At 41.4% G+C, this 24018-nt stretch overlaps 1 protein-coding gene across 4 annotated transcripts in view; it reads left to right on the top strand.

Annotated features, from left to right (window-relative positions):
* CNTN4 (contactin 4) overlaps positions 1-15267 on the top strand; it is a 913259-nt gene extending 897992 nt beyond the window's left edge. For all 4 annotated transcript variants that reach the window (XM_078075924.1, XM_078075918.1, XM_078075913.1 and 1 more), the window contains 7 exons: positions 1372-1442; positions 2501-2735; positions 3220-3332; positions 3894-4080; positions 4512-4624; positions 9746-9914; positions 12607-15267. In XM_078075924.1, the coding sequence (XP_077932050.1) occupies positions 1372-1442; positions 2501-2735; positions 3220-3332; positions 3894-4080; positions 4512-4624; positions 9746-9914; positions 12607-12707 (989 nt within the window). In that variant the 3' untranslated portion in view covers positions 12708-15267. The remainder of the gene's footprint in view (positions 1-1371; positions 1443-2500; positions 2736-3219; positions 3333-3893; positions 4081-4511; positions 4625-9745; positions 9915-12606) is intronic.
* Positions 15268-24018: the final 8751 nt, after the last annotated feature.

The following is a 24018-nucleotide window of genomic DNA, read 5'->3' as shown; positions in this document are numbered from 1 at the left end:
TCAGGCCAGTAGATGTTCAGCTTACTGAGTTTCAGTCAAGAGTTAAGTTCTCACTTTTCAGTGGGTCTCCTTGTACAGGGAGAGACACCCCGTGCTTAGTTCTTCGGAACGCCAACTCTTTCTTCATTGGCTCACTTGTCACCAAGATTCTTCAATGAGGAATTATTTTTTTTAATACACACCCGCATTTCAAATGAAATTAACACACAGAAATCACTAGTTGCAAAGAATAAGTTCTTCAGAAATATTCAGTAAGATTTTCTTAGAGTATCAACCATTCCCAGAAGCTAAGATTCAGAACATCCTGCCAATTCTTACAAGCCCAGTCAGCAATTTAGTATGACCCTCTGTGTTCACAGCCTGAATGAGCACAGGGTGAGAATAACGTGCATCTGCCTCAGCTGTACATTTCCTTCTCTCTTGAGAAGTAGGAGGCCTACGTGTGTGTCTTTGCGAGTCCCCAACTGTGATAAGGCCAAATGTTTGTTAAAGGTTTCTAAGCAAATGGGAATTCTGATCCTACTCTTTGGACAGAAATCCATCTAGATCTATTTCACTGGCTTTCACCGAGGGAACACACACAGTCACCAATTTTTAAATTCTGTCTGGAGTCTTTTGTTTATATGATGATAACTAGCTAATCCCCATGCTCTCTTTTCCCCCTCCAAAACTGTCATTGAATTGATTACTCTCAGCAGTCCTGAGGAGGAACCTAGCATAATTTCCCCTCTTTTACAGAGAAAACTGGGGATGAAAGAAGTTAAGCACAGTGAGCCAGGGGTCAACCTATGTCCACCACCTCCTTCAGCACCCAGCTCAAAACTCCCCTTCCTCCGAGAAGCCATTAGCCCAACCCTGAGCAGCCTGCTACTTCAGATCACCACTGCACTTCATTCTGTCTGCACCGTATTGTTGTTTATTGTCAACATGCCTCTGTAATTGTTCTGCATGTGCTCTCTACCTCCAAAGAGATTGTAAGCTCTGCATGGGCTGAGTGTGTATTGTCTGTCTTTTATGTACTACCGCATAGTTAATAAACATCTCTCCAAGCATTAGAACCAGAACCTCAGTCCTTTCAAACCACTGAAGCTCGGCCTCTAGGGATGGAGCTGAACTCATTTGGTCAGACTTGTCACATACCTTGTGTACCTTGTTGAATGGGAAACAGGTAACTAATAGCAGTTTCCTTGGTACGTTTCACTTCTTTAAGCTGACGCTTTGGGCCGCTTGACCACACTGCTTCTGATCTCAAAAGACAAAGATATGTTTATTAGCATATTTGTTTAAAGTGAGTCACTTCAGCCAGGCGACCTTGCTGCCCCTCATTTGCTTTTACCACCTGACATGACTTGTTTTTTGTTTCCTGCACAGTCCCCGAAGTCACCCCAGCTAACGTCAGTGGTGGTGGAGGCAGCAAATCTGAACTGGTTATAACCTGGGAGGTAAATGAATCATGGAACAAAAGGAACGTATGGTAGTCTAGGCTATTTTATTTTTTTCCTCTGTGTTAAACAACTCTGAGAAGTCTTCTCCTGTGTTTTTAAGAGCTAAAATTCAGTGGCGTGCAAACACTCCCTCTCACCTAGCTGATGGGCAGCAGGAAAAGATGGTGCTTGCCCATCAATTGTTCAGTTAAGTTTTAATTGGATTCATCACAGAAAAAACAATCATGAAATGGAAGACAACACAAGAAAAAATATATACGTATATATATCCATGAAGGCTGGTTCAAAGAAAACCAGTTTTCCTTTCTTCCTGAATTGATGCATAGCCACTTGATTTAAAACCTCTGCCAGCAATAGATTTGGTGTACCAGCACAATTTCCTGGCAATTGGCTTTGCTTCTGGAGCGAGCCCTCTTCTATGAGGTATTTTTAAAACAACTTGGAGGTAGGTTAGTCACCAATTTATTAAAAATTGATTTTGAGAGAGGAGATTGGAGTTTTAGAAAGGTTCTTAATGTTTTTGAAAGATTCTAGACAATAGTCCCCAAAGTTAAAATCTTTCATTTAACTAAAGCCCCAGCAGTAAAAGAAATTACTCACCCCCTCCAGCTTAACTCCTCAGTTCTGAGGGGGAAGATCTTGCCTGAGCCAAGATGAGATCTTCAATGAGATCTTTTGTCTGTTTGGCACTGGAGGAAGATTCATATTGGACGGTACATGTTGCATTGTTGGATCCTAGATCAACTATCCACTGAATTTCCTAGTCATTTCTAAGAACTTCAGAGCTAGGTCTCCCCCATCAAGAAGCTCGGCTCTCCTCTGCAGGTTCTCATTGGGGTTTGTTTGTTTTTTTGTTTAACCCTACTTCAACACCTCATCCATAGCTAAGGTAGACTGATGGCAAGCCCCACACCTAAGTCTCTTGACAAAATCCAAAGTAAGATAGGTGGGGAAGAATGTATATAAGAATGTTGGAAGGTAGGGTGAAATAAAACAATTTTAGCATTTGAATCAAACTGCTGTGATTTCTGAAGACTACCTCCCTTCTTTCCCAGACGGTCCCCGAGGAATTACAGAATGGCAGAGGCTTTGGCTATGTGGTGGCCTTCCGGCCCTATGGCAAAATGACCTGGATGTTGACAGTGCTGGCCTCAGCCGATGCCTCCAGATATGTGTTCAGGAATGAGAGCGTGCGCCCCTTCTCTCCCTTTGAGGTTAAAGTGGGCGTCTTCAACAATAAAGGAGAAGGCCCTTTCAGTCCCACCACAGTAGTATATTCTGCAGAAGAAGGTATGATTTATGCTGCCTCTATATGTGATATTTGTTCACTTCTGAGATGTTGTTGATTTTAGGACTGAGCTGTCAGCCAGCTCTCCTGAATCTTAGTCAAGTCAGTTGGCTTTCCTTTGTTCTTATGCTCTTATTTTCATAATCCAATGACAAGGACTCTCACCTATGGCAAATGCTGATTAAGAAGGATATGTGTTAAAGGAATTGCTAGCTATGAAAACTTGATGCTTAAATTTAAGCAGTCCTGGGTTACTTCCCTTCCGCCTACCCCCAAATTTAGAAGCCAAAGACTTTGTCTTTACCATCTAAATCACCACTCCCTTCCAGCTATTAATCATGGCTCCTCTGTAAAATGATGGTTAGGGTCATAATCACTAAGGGCTGTTAAACAGCCATGAGTTATTTATTCCTTATAATGCCAGTATCTAGAAGCCTGTCCTGATGAGGCTGATAGAGTAATTACTTTTTCCACACTCATCTGTAGAACCCAGCAAACCACCAGCCAGCATCTTTGCCAGAAGTCTGTCTGCCACAGACATTGAAGTTTTCTGGGCCTCCCCCATGGAGAAGAATAGAGGACGGATACAAGGCTATGAGGTAAGCAAGAGATATGTACATTGGGTCTGGGAAGATCTACCCTTCACTGACACCTTCAAGACACTTTCTACTGAGGAAAAGACTCAGACTCCCATTTAGAGGAATTTGTTTCAGAGAACGATGGCTTCTAGTAGACATTAGTTGAAGCATTAACATTCCGCTATGAGATCACCCTTTCTCTGGTATACTTGAGAAATCTTTTTCAAAATACTTGTGGGTCTAAGCATTTATAAGAGGGTTGGCGAAGTGAGCTTTGACTTTTGACACATGCAGTATCACTTGGGCTCAAAATAAATATGGGGGACAAGTGAGAAATAGCCAACAATGGTTGTGCCCATTTTCCACCTCACTATGAAGCTAAGAACAAAAACGGGGGCCCTTCCTATTGCAGATAAATTCTCAGAGCATACCAAGCCCTTGGCTCTGAAAGTTCTGCTTATGAGTTGGTATAAAAAATTAATTCCATCATAAGAATCTGCATTTTTTAAAAAAAATCAGCTGATGGCATTGGAAATATCCCCAAAAGGTATGATTTCCAAGGTCTTCCCTTTATTTTCTCAGGTTAAATACTGGAGACATGATGACAAGGAAGAAAATGCTAGAAAAATACGAACAATCGGAAATCAGACATCAACAAAAATCACCAATTTGAAAGGCAGCGCGCTGTATCATTTAGCTGTCAAGGCATATAATACTGCGGGGACAGGCCCGTCCAGTGCAACGGTCAATGTGACAACCAGAAAGCCACGTGAGAACATCTTTGCTCAGAAATATTTTAGGGATCCATCAGACATATCCCCAGTTCATTCCCCATCCCCACCTCCCAATGATCATTTGCATACTAATTGGTATCATTATGTGGATTCAAATTTACCTTAGCATTTTAACTGAACCTTTCCGAATACCATGCAAAATTCATTGCTCCAGAGGACAGAAAGATAAATGTTTTTCTCCTCACTGGGAAGGGCTACTTCTTTTAGATATAAATGTTAGGCGACCAACTGAATCTTTTTCCATTTGCAATGCTGTATCTCGTCAGATTTTAGTGACCTTGAAGACACATATTAGTGCAATAGCCCATTAAATTGCCTCCACTCTTGAATTCTAGTAAGGAGATATTCCTCAGAATCCACTGAGACTTAATAATCTGTGACTTCGTATATCTTAATTTTTTTATAGCACCAAGTCAACCCCCCGGAAACATCATATGGAATTCATCGGACTCCAAAATTATCCTGAATTGGGATCAAGTGAAGGCCCTAGATAATGAGTCGGAAGTAAAAGGATACAAAGTGGGTAATTTCTTTTTTGCAGAGGCCCCTAATCCTGATGTTAATAAGAACAGTCTCTTCTCAGGAAATCATATGAACTATGTTCTCACTTTCCCTGATGATGTCCCACAGCCCCTCTAGGCATCTCTGTCCCCAGAGTGATTTGCTCTGAGTTTTATAAATGGTCCATGGCAACAAGCCAGCTGTAGAAAATTGCCTAAACTTTAGAATCAGACAGAGTCAATCAGAAATGGTTGAAGACCCTGTGGTTGTGTCTTCAAAAACTCATGAAGACCCACACTTGTAATATCTCTCCTGTCAGCTTTGTTTTGTGCTTTTCCTGATTGTCTTTTTTTTTTAATCAACACTATCATGAATGGTTAAACATTTTTGTTCATGTTCCTAGAGTTAGAAAGATTTATATAGAGAAAAGGAAGCAAGGAATTTGTAGAAGATTCACTGGCCTATTCCCAGAGTGTTAACCTGACTTTAAAGAGCTAGAAAAGAAAATGTGAACAGCCTTGGTGCCACAATTAAAAGCAGTTGGTATTATCTTGCTTTTGTTGAGACAGTGCAATGCAGGCCAAACAAAAGCAGTCTGTAGGCTCTGTTTTGTGGCATTTTTGCACAGAGATGTTGAGCTTAATAGATAGGCGGTTTAACTAGTTTAACTGGTCAGGAACTAGTTAAAGAGCATGGGAAAGTAGTTGATAAAACCAGAGCTGGAATTAGGAGTTGGTGTAGTTGGTGGTAGAACCTTGGGTATTATGATTAGAGAGAGATTCGGGAAAACGCTCCCTGTCATGGATTCCTTTTCTTTCATTTACATGGCACAGTGATTTGTACTGGACCAACAGAGAAACATTCCTGAAAAACTAATCTCCAGACCTTTTACTGGGCCCTTTTTTAAGAGCCCAGGGTCTTCTAGCATATAGCATAAAGAAATAGGAGACCCACATATTGGTCCTCTATTGACTATGTGACTAAATAAATCACTTAACCTCTTGGGACTGCATTTTCTCTTTTATTAAAGGAGAAATTTTCTAGTATCTTCATAGTTCTCTGAACTTTTGCTCAGATATATCAGTTGGGCCATGAAAAAGGAAGAAAGATAGACAGCTTTCTGGGAAAAAGATGTTCCAAGCACAGTGAATGGCATGTGCAAAGGTCCTGAGGTGGGCACATGCCAATGTGAAACAACAGGAAGCATGGGAGACTGTGATGAATTAGAGATTTTCTCATTGTCCAGAAGGAGCCATGGCTTCTGAGCTCTTGCATATTGTTGCCAAACAGTGTGGACATATCTTCCGGTTTTCTCAGCAAAACCCAACATTCTTTTCATGTATAACTTTCTGGACAGTTTTAAGTGTTGACATCTAACTCAAAATAAAATAAACACTACAAGAGCCAAACAGTTAAAATATGCAGGCCAGATGTGACCCATGGGCTGTTTTCTACCATCTAACCACCTTGTTTTGCATTCGTGAAGACAGACACCGGAGAGGGGAAACAATTTTCCCACACAGATGGTAGCCAAACTAGGCTGAGTTAAGAATATAGGCTGTTGACCCAGACTGCCTGGGTTTGAATGTTAAATATACCCTTTACTGTTCATGGTACTCTGGGCAAATTGCATAATATCTTCAGGTCTCAGCATCCTCATCTTTGAAATCAGAATGGTAAGAGTGCCTACCTCAAGAGGTGATGGTCTTAGTACTTAGAACAAATAGTGTTCACTGGCCTCATTGAAGATGTCAGGCAGATTCCTCCAAAGCCACAATGCAGCTCCCCAGGGTCAAAGAGCCCAGGCATCCCATAACATGGTAGAAGGTGGTGACAGAGCGCTCGTTGCTTGTGAGGAGGACATCTCCAGGCGCCGAGTCTATGTCTGTGTCGGTGAAGTGGGGAGAGGTTCCCTGCCAGGTTCTATAGATAGTGTTTTGAATCGAAGCACAGGTCAAAATAACACAAATTAGGTGCTCTGCTACCAATCACTGCCTCATCTTTCTCCCTGGTGTGGTGGTCTCGAAAGCCAGATCACTGTGATGGTTGTAGCCAAAGAGTGGGAACAGCCATAGAACGTACACACCTAAATGTTGTTTGTTGTAGTATACAAGGACATCCAATGAAGGACAAGGAGCAGAGAAAATGCAGTTTGAGGGAAAGTAGCTGAGAGCTCTATTGTTAACCTTGATGACGGGAATGTCTCAGTGATTTAAAATATCCATGGACCATAGCTGTTCTGTAAGAACAGAAGCACAGGACTATGCACTAAGGACCATCCCCAAAGGGTCACTGAAGTCCAAGGAAATCACACCTTTGGGAGGCTGTGACTTCACTTTCTTTTTGGGTACTGACGGTCTGGACACTTCATATATTGATCTACATCTGGTGAGAAAATCAGAGATCCAATGGCTCCATTTCAGCAACTCTTACTGATTCCCAAGGCAAAACTTGTCATCTTTGATAACTTAGGACAAATCTCCACTTTGATGTTTCACCCAGACATTGAAAAATGGACTACAACTGAAGTAATTTCAGGTTGCTGACACTGTCTAATGTGATAAGAACAAAAATTAAACTTCTCTTATTTTTCATTAAAAAAAAAAGAACATACGGTGTTCAAACACAAAGCAAGCATTGAATCATGTTTGCTACTGTTATCATTACTCCCATGAATCCACTCTTTCCCCCTGTCTTCCACCCTGGATTATATGAAATGCAAGCACAGCTTCAAATCAGTCAGCTGAACTGAGTGTTTGGTGTAAATAAAGGTTTTACAGGCTTTTATTTAGGTTCCAATGCAGTCCCTAATATTACAAGACTGATAAGCCGTGCTGATAACAGGGCTGTTTTTTCCTGGAAGTGTTTCTTTTGGATTTATATTTGAAACTGGTTAAATTCTCTGTGCTTTGGCAAGGACCAGAGGTAAATCAAAGAAGCAATTTATTCCTCAAAGCCAGATGTGCCCTTGCATCCCATCAGCCAGCCCATGTTCCTGAAGGGCCGTGATGAGACGCTTTGACACTCCTGAATGTGCCTGAGGATTTATTTGAGCCTGATCATTAACAAGGGGACGCCGAGCTGGATACAACTGATGCTCCGGAGAAGGAAGGGGGGCGCTTATGAATCTTTCCACCTTAAGGAAATTGTGTTTTCCACCTTGTATTAGAGAGATATAAATTAAGGTGATGAAATGCCAGGGAACAATTGGGATCTATACCATTTTAAGGGAATTTTTTAAATTTTATGTGTGTTTGGTTTTTATTGCAATAGTGGAATGGCCTTATGTCTCTAACTTCAGCAGATCAGAATTTTGAAATGTGAGCTAATCTTAAGGGTCTCAAAGTGCTGTTCCTGGACCAGAGGCCATGGCATTATCTGAGAACTTGTTAAAAATGGAGATTTTCAGGTCCAACCTCAGACCCACTAAGTCAGAAACTCCAGGGTGGGGTCCAGTGATCTGTGTTTGAACAAGCCCTTCAGGCAATTCTGATACACAGGTTAGATCCTTGATCTAATCCAGGATTTCCAGCCACATTAACATCACGTCAACTCTTTTTTTAAGTATCGCAGCCTCAGCCTCACCTCCGTGGAGTCTAACTCTGGAGTGGGGCCATAGCAGGCTTTCTGAGCCTCTTCACTTTGGCCAGTTTGGGCTGGAGAACTCTCAGTGTAGGGAATGTCCTCTGCATTGTAGGATGTTTTGCAGCATCCCTGGCCCCCCACCCAGTAAACAGTAGCACCTGTTGTGACAACCAAAAATGTCTGCAGACATTGCCAAATGCCCCCCCGCCCCGGGAGAGGAGCAAAATTGCCCCTCCAGCCCCCCAACCCTCCACCCGCCTTGAGAAGCACTGGGCTAGGGTGTCAGTATTTTTTTACACGTTCCCCATGTTCTCCTACCACACAGCCAGGACAGAGAACACTGATCACCCACCCCTCTGTTTCTCACTACCAGGAGAAACTGGCGGTATTGGAGGATCATGATTTAGGAGTTCTCACCTTGCCACTTACCAGCTCTGTGACCTCATCCAGCCTCTGTTTTCTGATCTGTGGCAAGGAATAATAATGCCTGTGTTGACCAATTGTTGTGACAGTTCAACATGACGATATCATTAAGGTGCCTAGGTCACAGTCAACATCAGAAAGTGTTTGTGGGACAGTTATCATCACAGTTGTTATATCCAAAAGGGAAGATGCGCTTGTCCAGGCTTTTAGATTTTGTTTCTGGTTGGAGTTGGTGGCAATCAGAGTAGGCAATTCCTGGCAGGGGGATGTGTTTTCAGGAGACCTAGTTGGGAACCTCATCAAATGAGCCACCAACCCAGACTCCTATCCAGGGGAGGCCAAGGAGGGAAACACGAGTGGGACTATTGAAGCTATAGACAATTCTGGAGTGACAGTGATCACCACAGAATATCCCCTATTTTCTACATAGCTCAGAAAGGGGTCGCCAGGGGGAGGAAAAGGGGGTTTCTGCCCTTGCCTTGCCTTTCGGAGATCATCTCCCTGGGCTGAAATGTGCTTTCCCCAGAGGATTCATTCATATTGTATGAATAATCTCCAGATTATTGTATGATGCCTACCTTGTGCTTCTCACCTTTGCCAACGATGTTTGTTTATCTCTCATTCCCTTTAAGCTGTCGTAAACATGCTTCCTTTGAGCCAAGTCCTTCACTTATACACAATCCTTATGCACTCTTGAAAGCACCCCAGAAAGGTGGGTGTCATCGTTTCCTCATCCACAGATGAGGAAAATGAAGCTCAGGTTGTAAAGAGGACTATAGTCCCACAGTGGCCAAGTTGATTCTGATGCCAAAGCCCCTCATGTGTAACTGAGCTCTGTATGCCCTCCAAGAGGAATTTGTCTTCCAGGTGTGTTACCTGCGCCTTCCAGAGGTTATGTGAGGCCACATGGCACGTTGGTTGACTGCTGTTACCCCTGTCCCCATGCTGCAGTGTCCTCATAAGGAAACAGTGGGTGCAGATGTGCCCCTTACTATAAATGAGCCTCCCCAGTGTGTGTGGGCAGCCTGACAGCCTCAGCGTCCCCACATTTTGCTGGTGCCCAGATGAATGCTCCATCTTTGGGGTCTTTATGAGGACAGCAGGTGACACCTGTTCTTTCTGTATTGGCAGGTCTTGTACAGATGGAACAGACAAAGCAGCACATCTGTCATTGAGACAAATAAAACATCAGTGGAGCTTTCTTTGCCTTTTGATGAAGATTATATAATAGAAATTAAGCCATTCAGTGATGGTGGAGACGGCAGCAGCAGTGAACAAATTCGAATTCCAAAGATATCAAGTAAGAGTGTCTTTTTCCTCCCCTCCCCCTGCCTGCTGGATCTCCTAAGTCTTCCCAGTGAGTCCAGGTTTAGACAAAGTGAAGCCCACAAAGAAAGGCTTCTACAAAAATGGGCAGTACTGTCCCCTTTCATCAGACAACTGATGTTCGCTCATCATGGGCAGCTTCAATAAAAAACAATTTGACTAGTTTTGACTGATTTAATCAGTTGCCAATCAAAAATCAGATTAAAGCAGCCCCACATCTGTCACACAGGTTTTCCCATGTGGACATGTGTGGTTTGCATCTACAGTAACTGTAAAATTATAGCTCAGAAAGTTAAAAGCATGACTCAAGTCAGAAGAAAGCAAAGCGTTCTTTAAAATGCTGTAGCGATTTGTCTTTAGCAAAACAATGTAACTCTATGTCTGTGGCTGAAAATATTTTGAACTTGACACTATCAATTTTGAATGTGTGTATGTAACATGTTATTAAATACACATGTCTATATATAGTCAAGATGATCTTTGTTTACAAAGACAACAGTGTGAGAATATTCTTTTTTGAGCAAATATATTCAATCTTGTTTTTGAAATACTATGTTTGCAACTATCTCAGCAGAGTATTATTTTTTATTACATGGTTTCATTTATTTTAAAAAAAAAACAGAAAAGGCAAATCCATAGAGACAGAAATCAGATTAGTGACTGGTAGTGTCTGGCCAGTGGTATGAATTGCAGCATAATGGGTACTGGGTTTCCATTTCGGGTGATGGAAAAATTCTGGACTAGATAGTGGTGCTGGTTGAACAACGTTGGAGTATACCTCATGCCACTGAATCGTACACTTTCAAGTAGTTAAAATGGTAACTTTTATGTTACATGTATTTTACCACAATAAAAAAAAAAAAAAAAGATTGCAGCCAGATACTTAAGTGTAGATTTTCATTGGCCTTTGCGTTTAACTGTCTCAAGATAAGGGGCTGGAGATAGAAATTTTCAAGCCATCAGTGAAGACATGATATTTTAAATCATGGGCACACCATCCTGAGTTTCAGACACTCTGCTTAGTGTCCATCACATTATTTTTCAGATGAGGAAAGGGTCTAGTATGTCTTGCTGATATCGAGTTATAGTAAAGCATCCACTAAGCAATTTTAAACTGCATCTGTAAAATGTGGCTGCTTCTGACCAGAAAAGGAAATGTTCATTGGTCATTTCACCCTCTCCCTGAGTAAGAATTTGCTAACATTGACAAATAGAACAAGACCTCCTGGGGACAGAGGCTGCAGCAAGCCATGCTCCCAGCTCAGGGGTGATTTGCCAATTTCCAGATGGAGTTTATATTTACTGCACCTTTTTTTTCACACAAACACTGAAGGCATTTTTGTCTTTTATTTATTTATTTTTTTAGTGGTAGGGGAGGGCAGAAGCAGAAGTAGAGAGAGAATCTTTTTTTTTTATTATTTTTTATTGTTATTTTAATCACCATACATTACATCATTAGTTTTTGATGTGGTAGAGAGAGAATCTTGAGCAGGCTCCACGCCCACTGCAGAACTTAACACGGGGCTCAGGGCTCAATCTCACAACCCTGAGATCATGATCTGAGCTGAAATCAAGAGTCCATTGCTTAACTGACTGAGCCTCCCAGGTGCTCCAGAGTGTTTGTCTTTTAAAAAAACTGGGGAGAATTGGATTCTATATCCCACTAAGGCAAGGGCTCTAAATTCTGTTGAAAGGAACCAGAGATGTGGAACCAGAGATGTGGAAGTAATCACCAAGCAACAAAAACACAAGATTGGGGTTTGTTTGTGGGTTAATTTATCTCACTCTGTTGAAATGACTTCATACTTTCTTACCATTGTAAGGATTGTTTGTTTTTTTTAGATTGGTGATTCTTGGTTTAATTCATTATAAAAACAAATCTTAAGCAATTATATTGGTATAATTAATTGATATTAAATGATAAGCATGTAATTGTGGGAAAAAAACCATGTTCTCTCCCTCAAAAGATTGCCCATTTTGGTCAGAGATCTTAAAATCTTGGAGAAACCTCAAACAACAGTTGGTAATCTGTTACTATGAAAAATGTAAGACCTCTAAGAAAAGGTTTTATTTAAAAATATTGAGATTATTTTGTTGGGGGAAAAGGGACATATTTAGGCAGACATGGGTTTGAATCCCAATTCAGCTATTTACTAACTGGTTGATCTTAGACAAGTTATCTTACTTCTCTGGGCCCTAATTTCCTCATCTGTTTAATAATGTAATAACAATACCAGATGTGCTTACAGTTTTTGTAAGAATCAAGTGTCCCGTGGCTCTGTGCCCAACACAAAGGTAGAGTTAAAAAGGGAACAGCAACTTATATTTTGCTGCATCATTGATATAATACTTATTAGTAGTTATTAGTAATATTGAAGTTTCTTCTCAAATTAGATGTAGAATCCTCATTTTGCAGATGCATCAACGGAGGTCCAGAGACGTCCCATAACCTACTCTTAGGTTCCTGGCTAGGTAGTCATAGAACTTAAAAAGTAGAAAAAGTTTTAAGTCATAGAACTTAAAACTTAATGACTTAAAAAGTCATTAGGAAATTGCTCTTTCCGGTAGGATCTGGCTGGTTCTGCTGTTGCCTAAAAACCCGTGGCCTTGTTTTCCTCTGTAGCCAGGATGAAGCGATATTGAGTGAATTTATTCTCTCTTTTCAGATGCCTATGCAAGAGGAGCCGGACCTTCCACTTCAAATGCATGTACGCTGTCGGCCATCAGCACAATCATGATTTCCCTCACAGCTAGGTCCAGTTTATGACAAAAGTTATCTAAAGGACTTGCTGTTTATAATATAAGCAACATTTAGCTAGTTGTTTTGAAGACACCCAGTACTAAGTAATATTGTTGTTCAAGTACATCTTATTACTGGAAAAAAAATGTTTTTTGCTTCTTTAGGAATGGCATTATACAGTACTTCCTCAAAGCAAATCTAGCTTTGTCTGAAGTTTCTTTGGAAACTCTGCAATGCACTGAAGACATCTGTAATATGATGTTACCAAAGCAGTTTACATATGTCCTTATATGCATATTTTTTATTATATATTTAGTGTTTTATAGAATTTTTTAAAGTTAACATGAAATGTAGATATTAATTTTTTTCCTCTGCTGTAAAATGCTATGGGCAACACAATCATACAATTATTATTTGAGAATATTTCCTTTAGAGAAAGAGTTTGAAACTCGTCTTGGTAAACAAATTACACATTACTTGTACAGTTTTACAAGGATTCAGTGACAGAAGAGCTGAAGATTTGGTCTGTAACTCAAGGCTACTGTATGTAAATGACTCTTTGGATGGTTAATGCATTGAATCAAGTCCTTTTGACATGTACAATATATTTTCCCACCCTGTTGTGAATTTTGTTGTTCAACACAACTCAAGATGGTTTCAGGAATGGCTGCAAATTCAAAACCTAAACTAACTGCCCAAGAGGTACCTTGTGCAATATTCCCATCCCTGAATTTAGCATTGTACAGTAAGACTTTCTTTTCACTCAACTAAGTTAGCATTGTCTTTGTAGTAGCATTATCTTAGACATTAAATTTGAAGTTACATATCCAGTAGTAACATAGGCCAAAAGTGACTATAGTCAACCAAGTCTTTCAAAGGATAAAAGATAATTTTACTATCTTTAAATGTATCTGTCTTGAATGTACGATTTTTAAAAAGGTAATTCTCTGTTGATGGAGTCATTATTTCTTTATATATGTGTATGTCTTTAATAATAGAGCCCTTCTTTTGAATTAAAATCATGTATGGAATTTGGGAAATTTCTCCTATTTCAGCAAATAGTTGCTGCAAAGAATTTTTTCATGACACGATAAAAGATCTTTAGTATAACTGTATGTTATCTTGATGATTATCCTGTTTTGCAGTAGGTAGCTTAGTTGCTTTATAAGCTTTACCTTCTAAGTCTTAAAATCACACATTGGAAAATGACAATATCAAAAAAAATATTCTTTTGAAAAGAACTATTTGTTATAATGGGGGAGGTTTTGTAAGCTGACACTTGTGGAACAGTGCATATAAAAGGCAATGAAATTTTCTATAAAAATTTTCACATGTAAACACTCTGCCACCTTTTCTTCTTTCTCAGAGAGATCAAATTTGCCTGTAATTCATTATTTTTGCTTACAAATAACATAAGTTAACTTTTCAACCTTCTAGCCATATTTATCCAATAAAGTCATAATCAGGATTCCACTTGTGTAAAAACTAGGGCGGTGACCAGAAAAAATATTGTCAGTATTTCAAGCTGTGTTCCTCTCTTAGTTTGATATGGTTACTTCTTTGTTAAAATAAAACAGAACTTAAAATCACACACGCAAAAAAATCAACAAAACAATAAAATGAATGAAAAAAAATGACACCCCAGGTAGTTCCCAACCCCAGTGTAAATGATATTTACCAGTGATCTAGCATATGTAATCTTTTTTTAAAGGTATTGTTAATAAATATTCTGTCATTTGTAAAGATACTTGTCTTTTGGGAGCATTTTTCCTGCCTGCCTGTCAGGGAATTTGTTAGCTCACCCTTGTGCTCGTTATAATTTGAGACGATAGAGGGACTCAAAAGTCTCTGGCCATGATCAAAAGCTAGATGACCCAGAGCTATTCCTTTGCAGTTGACAACCCTGGAGACACCATTTCAAATCCTCTTTGGAAGCACAGAGGGTCGAAATCCACAAATAAATATCCTGAAGATCAAACTTTAATATTTCCTCTTGATTAGCTAAGTCTTTTGTATGTTTAACCTAGGGATATCTGTTGTTTTAGGGTTTCCTCCACCCCATTGCTAAAAGGATAAAATCTAAACTTGATCGTTTAAGGCCCTTCTTAATCTAATAATGTAACTTTGTACCCAGCTACACTGAGCCCTCACTGGCCCCTAAACATTGCTTGCTTTTGGTCTCACCTCTGTGCCTTTTGATCATAAAGCTGACCCTTCCTGACATGCCCTCCCCACTCTTCTTTCTCACCCAATTCCCGACCGTCCCAGGGTAGCTCCAGCTCCAGCTCTCTGTGAAGTCTTCCCACACTTCAGCCCTTTAGGATGTCCTTCCTCTGAATTAGCTGCAAGCCCTGTCAATACCACTCATTTAGTAATTAATCAGGTACTACTTTTGGAAATCTCTTGTACTGTTATCTTGCATTTTAACTTAACTCCTGTATTGTTACTTAATTTTCCTTGTACTTATGCCTTGTCTTCCCAACTAGATTGTAAGCTCCTTGAGGGCAGGGACTTTGGTCTTATCTTCCATGTACTCTCCATAGTGCCTAGCACAGTGCCTTGCAATAAATAATCATTGATTAATTCATTGAAGGGGTCTTTGAAGTAGCATTTTGCATCAGTTGCCTGCCTGTGTGCCACAGTGGACCCAACCAGAGAAGACTGTGTCACTGTTTTTGTTAGGTGCTGGAAAGCATTAGAAGGCCTGGCTTCAAACTTTATGCTTTGAAAAAGTCCTTTGTATCTCTCTGTTTCATCATCTGATAAATGAAGACCTGGATTAGCTGAGTCTAATTGAGCTGAAGGTATTTTAGAAAGTGCATGGTAGGCACCTTCACCCACACGCGTCTGATTTGTTAGCTTCCGTGGTGGTTGCAGGTTGGGATCACTGGTTGCAAGCAACAGAAAACAAAATTGAGCTAAACTGAGCAAACGAAAAGGAATGACACAGATTAGGTCACACGAGCTGAGGAAACGCTGAATGGCCGCGCGTTGGTGAGAATAAGAATGAGGCTACTCTAAGAATCCAGACTGCAGGAACTTTGGAAACTCTATTCCAAGTGCTTTTCTGGAAATGAATTGGCTTTGTTTATAATTTTGATGCTACTCTGCTCCATATCCTTGATCACGCCAAACCTGCACTCATAGCAAAAGGATAGCTTGTTAAAGGAAAATTGAGATGTTATTTCCATGAGATGAGATAATAGATACTAGGAAGATCTAAGCAACACACATTCTATGCTTAGCTATCCAAGGGACTTCCCCGGGCCCTGATCCCAAATACTACACTCGATGGAATATATTCCTACTTGGGACAGTGACTCTGAAGCAAGAGCACTAGGAAGGGGCCTATTTGCTTTGGTCATTTAACTGTTTGAAGTGCTTACTCTTACCTTCTTTTTGTGTGTGTAATCCACCTGATCCACCTGTGATTTAACTGTTTAAAAGGAAATTCTATTTTGCCAGATAATTGGATTCTCTCAGTGGTCCTGAGTTTTTACAGAGCTCAAACACTCTATGTACAAAACAGCATCTTTGCATGGAGGCAGAAGACATGAATGATAAATTTCAATTCTCAGGTGAGCTCAGAATTCTTCCAGCCTGTGAGATGGGAGCTTCCATAGCTTTTTATCTGAAGATAGAATGACTAATTTATTCCTACCATCAGATTTTTGGTTATTTACATCCAGGAAGCAATGTTCAATCATGATTAACCTTTTCCCAGTCTCTCCCACCACCCTTACCTTTCTGCAAAATATACTGAAAGAACATTGAATGCTGAGTGATGAATTATAAAAAGTACATAAATAGTACATAATTAGCTACTAAAATGTCATGTAATTTTTAAAGTAATTTGGTGTAATGTAATCACCATCAGGTGATTTCTATACACTGTATTGGATTATCCATGCCACTCTTCTCCATTAACATAGATAAAAGAATTGACTGTATTTTCCTGTTGTTACAATTAAAACAATTCTCTGGCCAACCACAGTGAGAAGCAAGCCTTTTACAATGAAAGACTTGTTCCATTTCTAGGCACACCCAAAATTACTCCGTCAAAAATGAGAGACCCTGGACCTTACACAGGCAGCTTAATACAGTGTCTAAGAATATGGATTCTGGAGTCTGACCGCCTGGAATGCATTCTGACAATTGGTACTTATTATATAGGGTAAGGCTTGTAAAGTTCTAAATGCATAGCTCTCTAAACATTAGCAACTATTTTATAGATCAGTCACTGTTCTTTTTCCCAAGTGACTGAGATAGTCACAAAAACCAGACTAAGAATGTTGATGCTTCCCATAGCCAAAATAAGTTGAACTCAACACACATGTCCATTATCACCTTTTATTTAAATATTTTCATGTCTTAATATAGTTATGTAAATAACACAATAAAATAAAAATATTTAATAATATTAATATTTATAAAAGAATTTAAGTAGTTGGGTCCTCATGCAGATGCCAGCTTTTCTACAAAGGCTTCCTCAGTTTCTCCATCTGGTACTGACCTCTCATTTGACTTCCAGGGCACCTCATCAGGACCCACACGTGTCTATCATCCCATTAGCTGGTATTTATTTAGTTATTTATTTATTTGAGAGAGAGAGAGTGTGTGCAGGAGCAAGAGAGCACAAGCAGGGGGCGCAGCAGAGGGAGAGGGAGAAGCAGACTCCCCACTGAGCAGGGAGCCCAATGCGGGGCTCGATCCCAGGACCCTGAGATCATGACCCGAGCTGAAGGCAGCCGCTTAACCGACTGAGCCACCCAGGCACCCCCATTAGCTGGTATTTAAATCATTTGTGTTCATGTCTTCTTCCCAGTACACAGAGAACATCTTAGGGTTAGAGTCTGCTTGTGATTCTTGACTGTACTTCCCAAGTACCAGGGCTGTATTCGCCCCCCCTCCTCTGACACGAACAAAGCTACAGGGGGAAGAGTCTGGCACCACGGGGACTGATTTGCTCAGCCCCTGCCCTCCTGGCAGGGTGTGATTACCATATGCCAGTCCAAAAGGAAGCCCCTTTCCTTTACCCCTCATGCTAAATGGCCCATGAAGATTAAATGTTCCAATCCCACAACTCAAGTGTAAACTGCAATACTCAAGAGAGCTCACAATTTAAACAAACTCATCCTCTGTCCTTTATCACCAACAGTTATGGTCAGTTGTAGATTAGCAGAGCTCTAGTAATAAAGACCATACTGAGAGAAAGTATTTTTTTTTTTTTTTTTAAAGACCAACCATATAAGAGATCTGAATGTCTGGAGTCTGCAAGGCTTGGGTAACTTAATGAGGTAGTCCCAGTAGCTGTACATGGGTCTTTCGCTACATCTTCTTACCACTTGTAACAAACAGCACAAACTCTACCAGGAAATATGTATGTCTTGGATATTAACTAACAAAGAGTAATAGCTTAATTTGTTTTTATCGTTTTCAAAGTGCTCTTCACACTAAGAAGCAGGAGACGCCAGTTTTATTCCTTTTTCATTTAGGAAATGGAGGTAAGGAGATGGTACTACAAGCCCAAAGTAACACAGATGATTAGAAAGTCAGGACTAGAAATTAGAACTCTTAATTCAGTGCATTTCAACACCTAGAAATAAATAAGTCTTTCCTGAGAGAAAGAATAAGAGGGAATAAGGAGATCGTGTCTTAAATGCACGTGGAAAGCAGTCAGGACACGGAGTGGGCAAGAGGGAAATGGTGAGGTCCAAGCAGAGCACGTCGGAGGCTGAGATGTGGGAGGTGAAGAAGTTGTGAAGGACGAGCAGACTCAGCACAGCCGTTTGGAGCAGCAGGTCCCTGAAGTGGGTTCCAGTCAGTTATTCAGGAAGGGACTAGTGACCACCCTCTGTGTACCAGGCACTGTTCTAGCACAAGGGAGTGCTGTGGCAGAGAGACCCCACGAGGGCCACAGAATGAAGGAGATGGAAACCCTCCCTTCCCCCGAGGCTAGTGTGAAGTCACCTGCCTTGGAGTCCCATGGTAGGGGGGAAAGCCAAGGGACCAGTCCTGGCACTTTGTCACAATATGGAAAAATGTAATGAGAATACTAGCTGACATCGATTCTGTGCAAATGAACCTGGTGGTTGAGTTACTATTCATTATTCATATTTGACACGTGGGGAGCCAAGACTAAGAGGTTTAGCAGTATGTCCCAGGTCACGCCGCTGAAAGGGGAAACCAGGAGTTGAGATGCTGGTAGACTGACTCCAGGCAAGTCCAGTCCAAAACATTAGATATCTAGGTAGGTAGGTAGGAACATAGACAGATTTGGTTGCCATACGGCAACAAAAAGGAAATAAGGTGGTGAGCCTCCCAGGAAGTTGAATGTGGGTTGTTAAAAAGTGACCAGAGGTTTAAGCCAAGATCCCAGGTATAGGATTCCTGCAGAAAAACCTCATAAACCTCAGGTGTGGTTACTTCTCTGCTCCAAAGCAGCCCAGTTTGGCTATTATTTTTTTTTACTGCAAATGGTGTTTTTTGCTTGTTTGTTATACTGGACTTCAAGCATTCTCAGAGCTATTTCTCAAACAGGCTATCCTGCAAGATCCGAGTTACCAGATAAAATACGGAAATCCAAGTTAAACTTGGATTTCAGATTTTTAAAAAATCAATAATTTTATAGTGTATGTCCCATGCAAAATTTATCTGAAATACAAATTTAACTGGGCTTCATCTATTTTTTATTTGCTAAGTCTGGCAACCTCATGCAGGGAGGATTCCTCCTCTTTGAGGTAATTAATTTCTAATGCAAAAAGATGAACCATGAGACTATGGACTCTGAAAAACAAACTGAGGGTTCTAAAGGGGAGGGGGGTGGGGGGATGGGTTAGCCTGCTGATGGGTATTAAAGAGGGCACGTTCTGCATGGAGCACTGGGTGTATCATGGAACACTACATCAAAAAATAATGATGTAATGTATGGTGATTAACATAACATAATAAAAAAGGGGGGGGGGAAATTCCAGGACCTTGCCGATGTGTTATCAAATCTCTAAAGGTCCATGGCTCTGAGGTGTGGAGGGGGATTCCAGAAATGTTTTGAAGGGTTATAAAAATGGGCTTGTTGCTCAGAACATAACTATAACAGAACTAGTTGAAAAAAAAATTTATGTGGTTGGTGTACCGTTTATCATTCTTTAGAACCAAATATCTGAGACCAAATAACAGAGTTTGAATTGGCCCAGTCATTCCTCTTTTGTTTGTCAACAGTTAAGATGTTGACTGCTTTCTATGTGTTGAGCACTGTGCTGGGCACGGGAAAACCACAGAAATCAGATTAAGGCTTCCCTCTTCAGGGTTCACTGGAGGTGACAGAAACACTTATTTGCAAATGGTATAAAACATGTGAACAGATAAAAGTATGAACAGAATTCTGTACCCTTGTTTCTTGCAAAACCAACTCATAACAAGCTTAAGTTCAGTCAAACACAACATATTTTTTCACCACCACCTCCCCCCATAGAAAGATTTTTTTTAAAGATTGATTGATTGAGAGAGAGAGAGAGAGTGGCAGGGAGGGGCAGAGGGAGAGAGAGAGAGAATCTTCCATGCTGAGCGCAGAGCCTACGCAGGGGCTTGATCTCACAACCCTGAGATCACGACCTGAGCCAAAACCAAGAGCTGGACCCTCAACCGACTGCACCACCGAGGTGCCCCCCTCCACCATAGAATGGTTTTTATTGATTAAACATATTTCTCAAATTGGTTGCTTTGCTTAAAAAAAAAAGAGAGAAAGAAACAGCACACTCAAATGTAACATTTTGGATCCATTAAGCTACGTACAGATAAATATTGGCCCACAGGCCAAACCTGGCTCATTGCCTGGTTTTTGTAAATAAAGATTTATTGGAACACAGCCACTCTCATTTATACACTGTCTGTGGCTGCTTTTGCGCTATCGTGGCAGAACCGAGCGGTTGCAGCGGGGAACAGATGGCCCTCACAGCTGAAGATATTTTCTATCTAGCTCTTTAAGAAGAAATGTGCTGACTTTTGAACTATGACACCAGTACTTCACTGTTGACTTCTTTCCTGCGATTCCCCACGCCCCTCCTCAGGTTTGCGTCTTCTTTCATTTTCTCACCTGGCAGGGACAGCACTTTGCTTTTAGTTTTAATGAATGAAACTGACCTGATAACACACCTTCATGGTGAAGAGGGTCCACCAGAACTTTAAAATAACGCGCACGGGCCACGTGGGCTAATTTTGTTCCACCTGCCACTCATTTATCGAGAGCCAAATGGGTCGCACCGGCTCCCGAAGTTCAGCGGGAGCTCCAGGGAACCCAAGGGCTGAGCGGCTGGTGAGGTGGAGAGAGGCATTTCGGGAAGGAGAGCCACAACAACTGTGAGTTCTTATTACTTCATTTTTAAGCTTTGGTGATGGTCTAATTTCTGGCTGTCGCTGTACAGCTTTAATAGGTGAATCTACCCATTCGAGCTTCATTCTTTAGAGCTAAATTGAATATATGTAGCTTTTTCTGGTACACTTTTGAGAAATTCACTTTGTTCTTCATTGTCCAGCTAAATTCAGCCAGTTCCAACTCAGTGGTTAAGTACATTGTTCTTGACTTCAACATGTCTCAACTTTAAATGAGACCAAAAAATTTTAAATAATACAGTAAGTGATAAAATAGAATCAAAACGAAGTTACCTGGGGAATACAGAGTTTTCCTGGTGGCAAAGGACTAAAGTTTAGAAGATAACAGTCAACCGATGAAGAAAAAGATTGAAAAGGCTTTTTCCACAGGAGAAAGCTTACGCAGAGGCATGGAGGGTTGAGAGAGTGTGGTGTTGGTTTTGGAGGGGTGCTCCTTGGGACTGTGGCTGGCGAGCTACTGAGGAGCCATGTCCCAGGGGCCTTAGCGTTGACAGGAGCTTTAACTTGAAGGTGATAGAGTTATCTGAGGGCCTTGGACAGGGGTGATGGAGGCAGATGTGCCTTTTATGGAGATCCTTCCAAGAAAGACCATACTGGAGGCCAGGATTTTAGTTGAGTTGTAATGGTCCTAGCTGAGAGATGATAAAGACGATGATGGGGGCGGGGAATGAGAAGTGTACTCCTGTTCGATTTGCGGACTTAGACAATTCACCGTCATCTGTGTGAAACAGTTCTTGTTCTGAAGTGAATTTACATTCACATGTATTATCTAAAACAGAGGGCTACTGGCAAAAAGATAAGATTGTCTTCTGGTTCAATATAATCTTTGAAAAATGGCTTTCAAAAAGTTTGTGTCCTGGAACTTGATTTGCAGGGTGTGGAGGCAGGAATAGCTACACGGTCATTGTCACAAAGATCCTTGGGCTAACACCAAGTCCTGTTCTAATTAGGTTTTTCACCTTGCCTCGTGCCACCAAAGATTGTTTTCAGTTCTCTGTTCTTGCTTCTAGACACCTACTTTTTCTTTAACAAATTAGCACCTAAGGTTTATTAATTCCACCAACAGATGGTCCTGACACATACAAGTCTCACCATGAAAACGTTTGGATTTTTTAATCAGGATGTTCTTTGCCCAAGTGGAATTCTTGCCCAGCCTGCATAAATAGCTTGAGGCCTTGAGGCATTTCAGTAAGGCTCAGATGGCTGTGCTGTTGGCACACTGACTTCCCCTCCAGGCTCCCCAGCACTTTCCCTATGCTGCGCTCAGAGAATTCCAACTGCCAAAGAAAGACATTGGACTAAAATCCTTATTGGAAAGGATGTCTTAGAGAAGCACAGTTTGTTCTGAGCGTGCGACTGAAGGCTCTTTGGGAGACAGCTGGCCCTCTCTCCTGTCCTGGTGGGAGATGGAAAGAGGTGGGTGCCAAGGTCTAATCAACCTGTTGACGAGGGCATTTACTGTTAAGGGAATGTTCACACTCTGATTTGTCAGGACAAGGCTAGTGAAAACTGGACAGGCCACTCAAAGCATGCCACATCCAAAGCCTAACTCCTTGTATACAGTGTTTATACGTCACCACCTAGCCACATCGTCAGCAGAAAAGACTGGGGTACACTAGCCAGATGGTCGGGCGCACATGTGTGTCCTGGTTATTTCCAATCATGTTCTCATTAGACACCTGTCTTCCTTTCCATGATATTATCATAGGCCTTGGTGATCTCTGCCAAATATCCCTCGGTTCCAACTACATGCAAGGGCCTGTGCTAGGGTTGAAAGAGGGTTTAAAGGGTGCAGTGGTCCTAGACACCATAGATAAAAGGATGAATTTCACATGAGCCCCATCCTCCTGGAGCACACAGTTTGGGGAGACATCCAAACTGTGAATGGTATATCCTACAATGCAATAGCTCCGGGAGAGGGGCAAAGCCCAGAATGAAAACCCAGAGGCAGGATCAACCAAACTGTTTTTGAAGGCTTCACAGAGGAGACATGGGATTTAGGTTTCCAAAAAATCGGTAGGAGCTGAGCAGTGAGGAAGAGGAAGGTCATAATGCACTGGCGAGACCACATGGTCTACACTGTGTTGCTCCTGAAACACATAGACAAAGATCCAGATGGTTGTACTGGTTCAGTACGGTGACGGCTGGCCGCTGAGGTTGAGGGAGGCATCTCTGATGTGGAACACCACACCCAACAATGAAGACGCAGGCAAACTGGGGGCAGCTTCTTGCTCTTGCAGCCTCCTAGCAGAGGCAGTGGCCATAAACCTAGGTTTCCAGGTTCTGGTTATGAAAGACATCAGACAAGGAGCAATAAGCCCAAAAAGTGGCAATTTGGGGCAGGACTTTTCCGTCACTTACTCCTTCAACAGTTGGTTTTCAAATTTTGGTATTCGTCAGAAACACCCAGGGCTACTGTTCATGAAGTGTGACTGGGAAACAAGTATCGGCATCACCTGGGAACTTACTAGAAATGCAGACTCTCAGACCCCACCCCAGACCTACTCAATCTGAAACTGATGTTGGGGCCCTACAATCTGTTTTAATGATGCCTCCAGGTGACTCTAATGTGCTGGCAAGTTTCAGAATGTCTAAGAATGTTCACTAAAAATACAGGTCCTTGAATGCCATTCACAGAGATTCTGGATCAGTCAGATAATCAAACATTTTGCCAGTGATTGCAGCACCTCCATGGGCCATGCCCTCCTGGTCCCACCTCTAAGCAGGCTTCAACTTTTTTCCAGCAGTCCTCTCTACATTACCGGGCTCACTTGAGCCTGGTAGTCAACCCTTCATCGTGCACTTTCTTCAGTGATTGCACCTGTAAAATGCAGTGATACAAATGATGTGGGCCTCTCAGGATTGGAGATGATGTGTGTGAAGTATCTAGTATAGTTCCCACCCTTGGCATCTTAGCTCAGGCTCCTATAATAAAGAATCATACTCTGGG

The sequence above is a fragment of the Halichoerus grypus genome, chromosome 1 (assembly GCF_964656455.1).
Source record: "Halichoerus grypus chromosome 1, mHalGry1.hap1.1, whole genome shotgun sequence".
Lineage (NCBI taxonomy): Eukaryota > Metazoa > Chordata > Mammalia > Carnivora > Phocidae > Halichoerus > Halichoerus grypus.
This window is presented reverse-complemented; position numbering and strand designations above follow the sequence as displayed.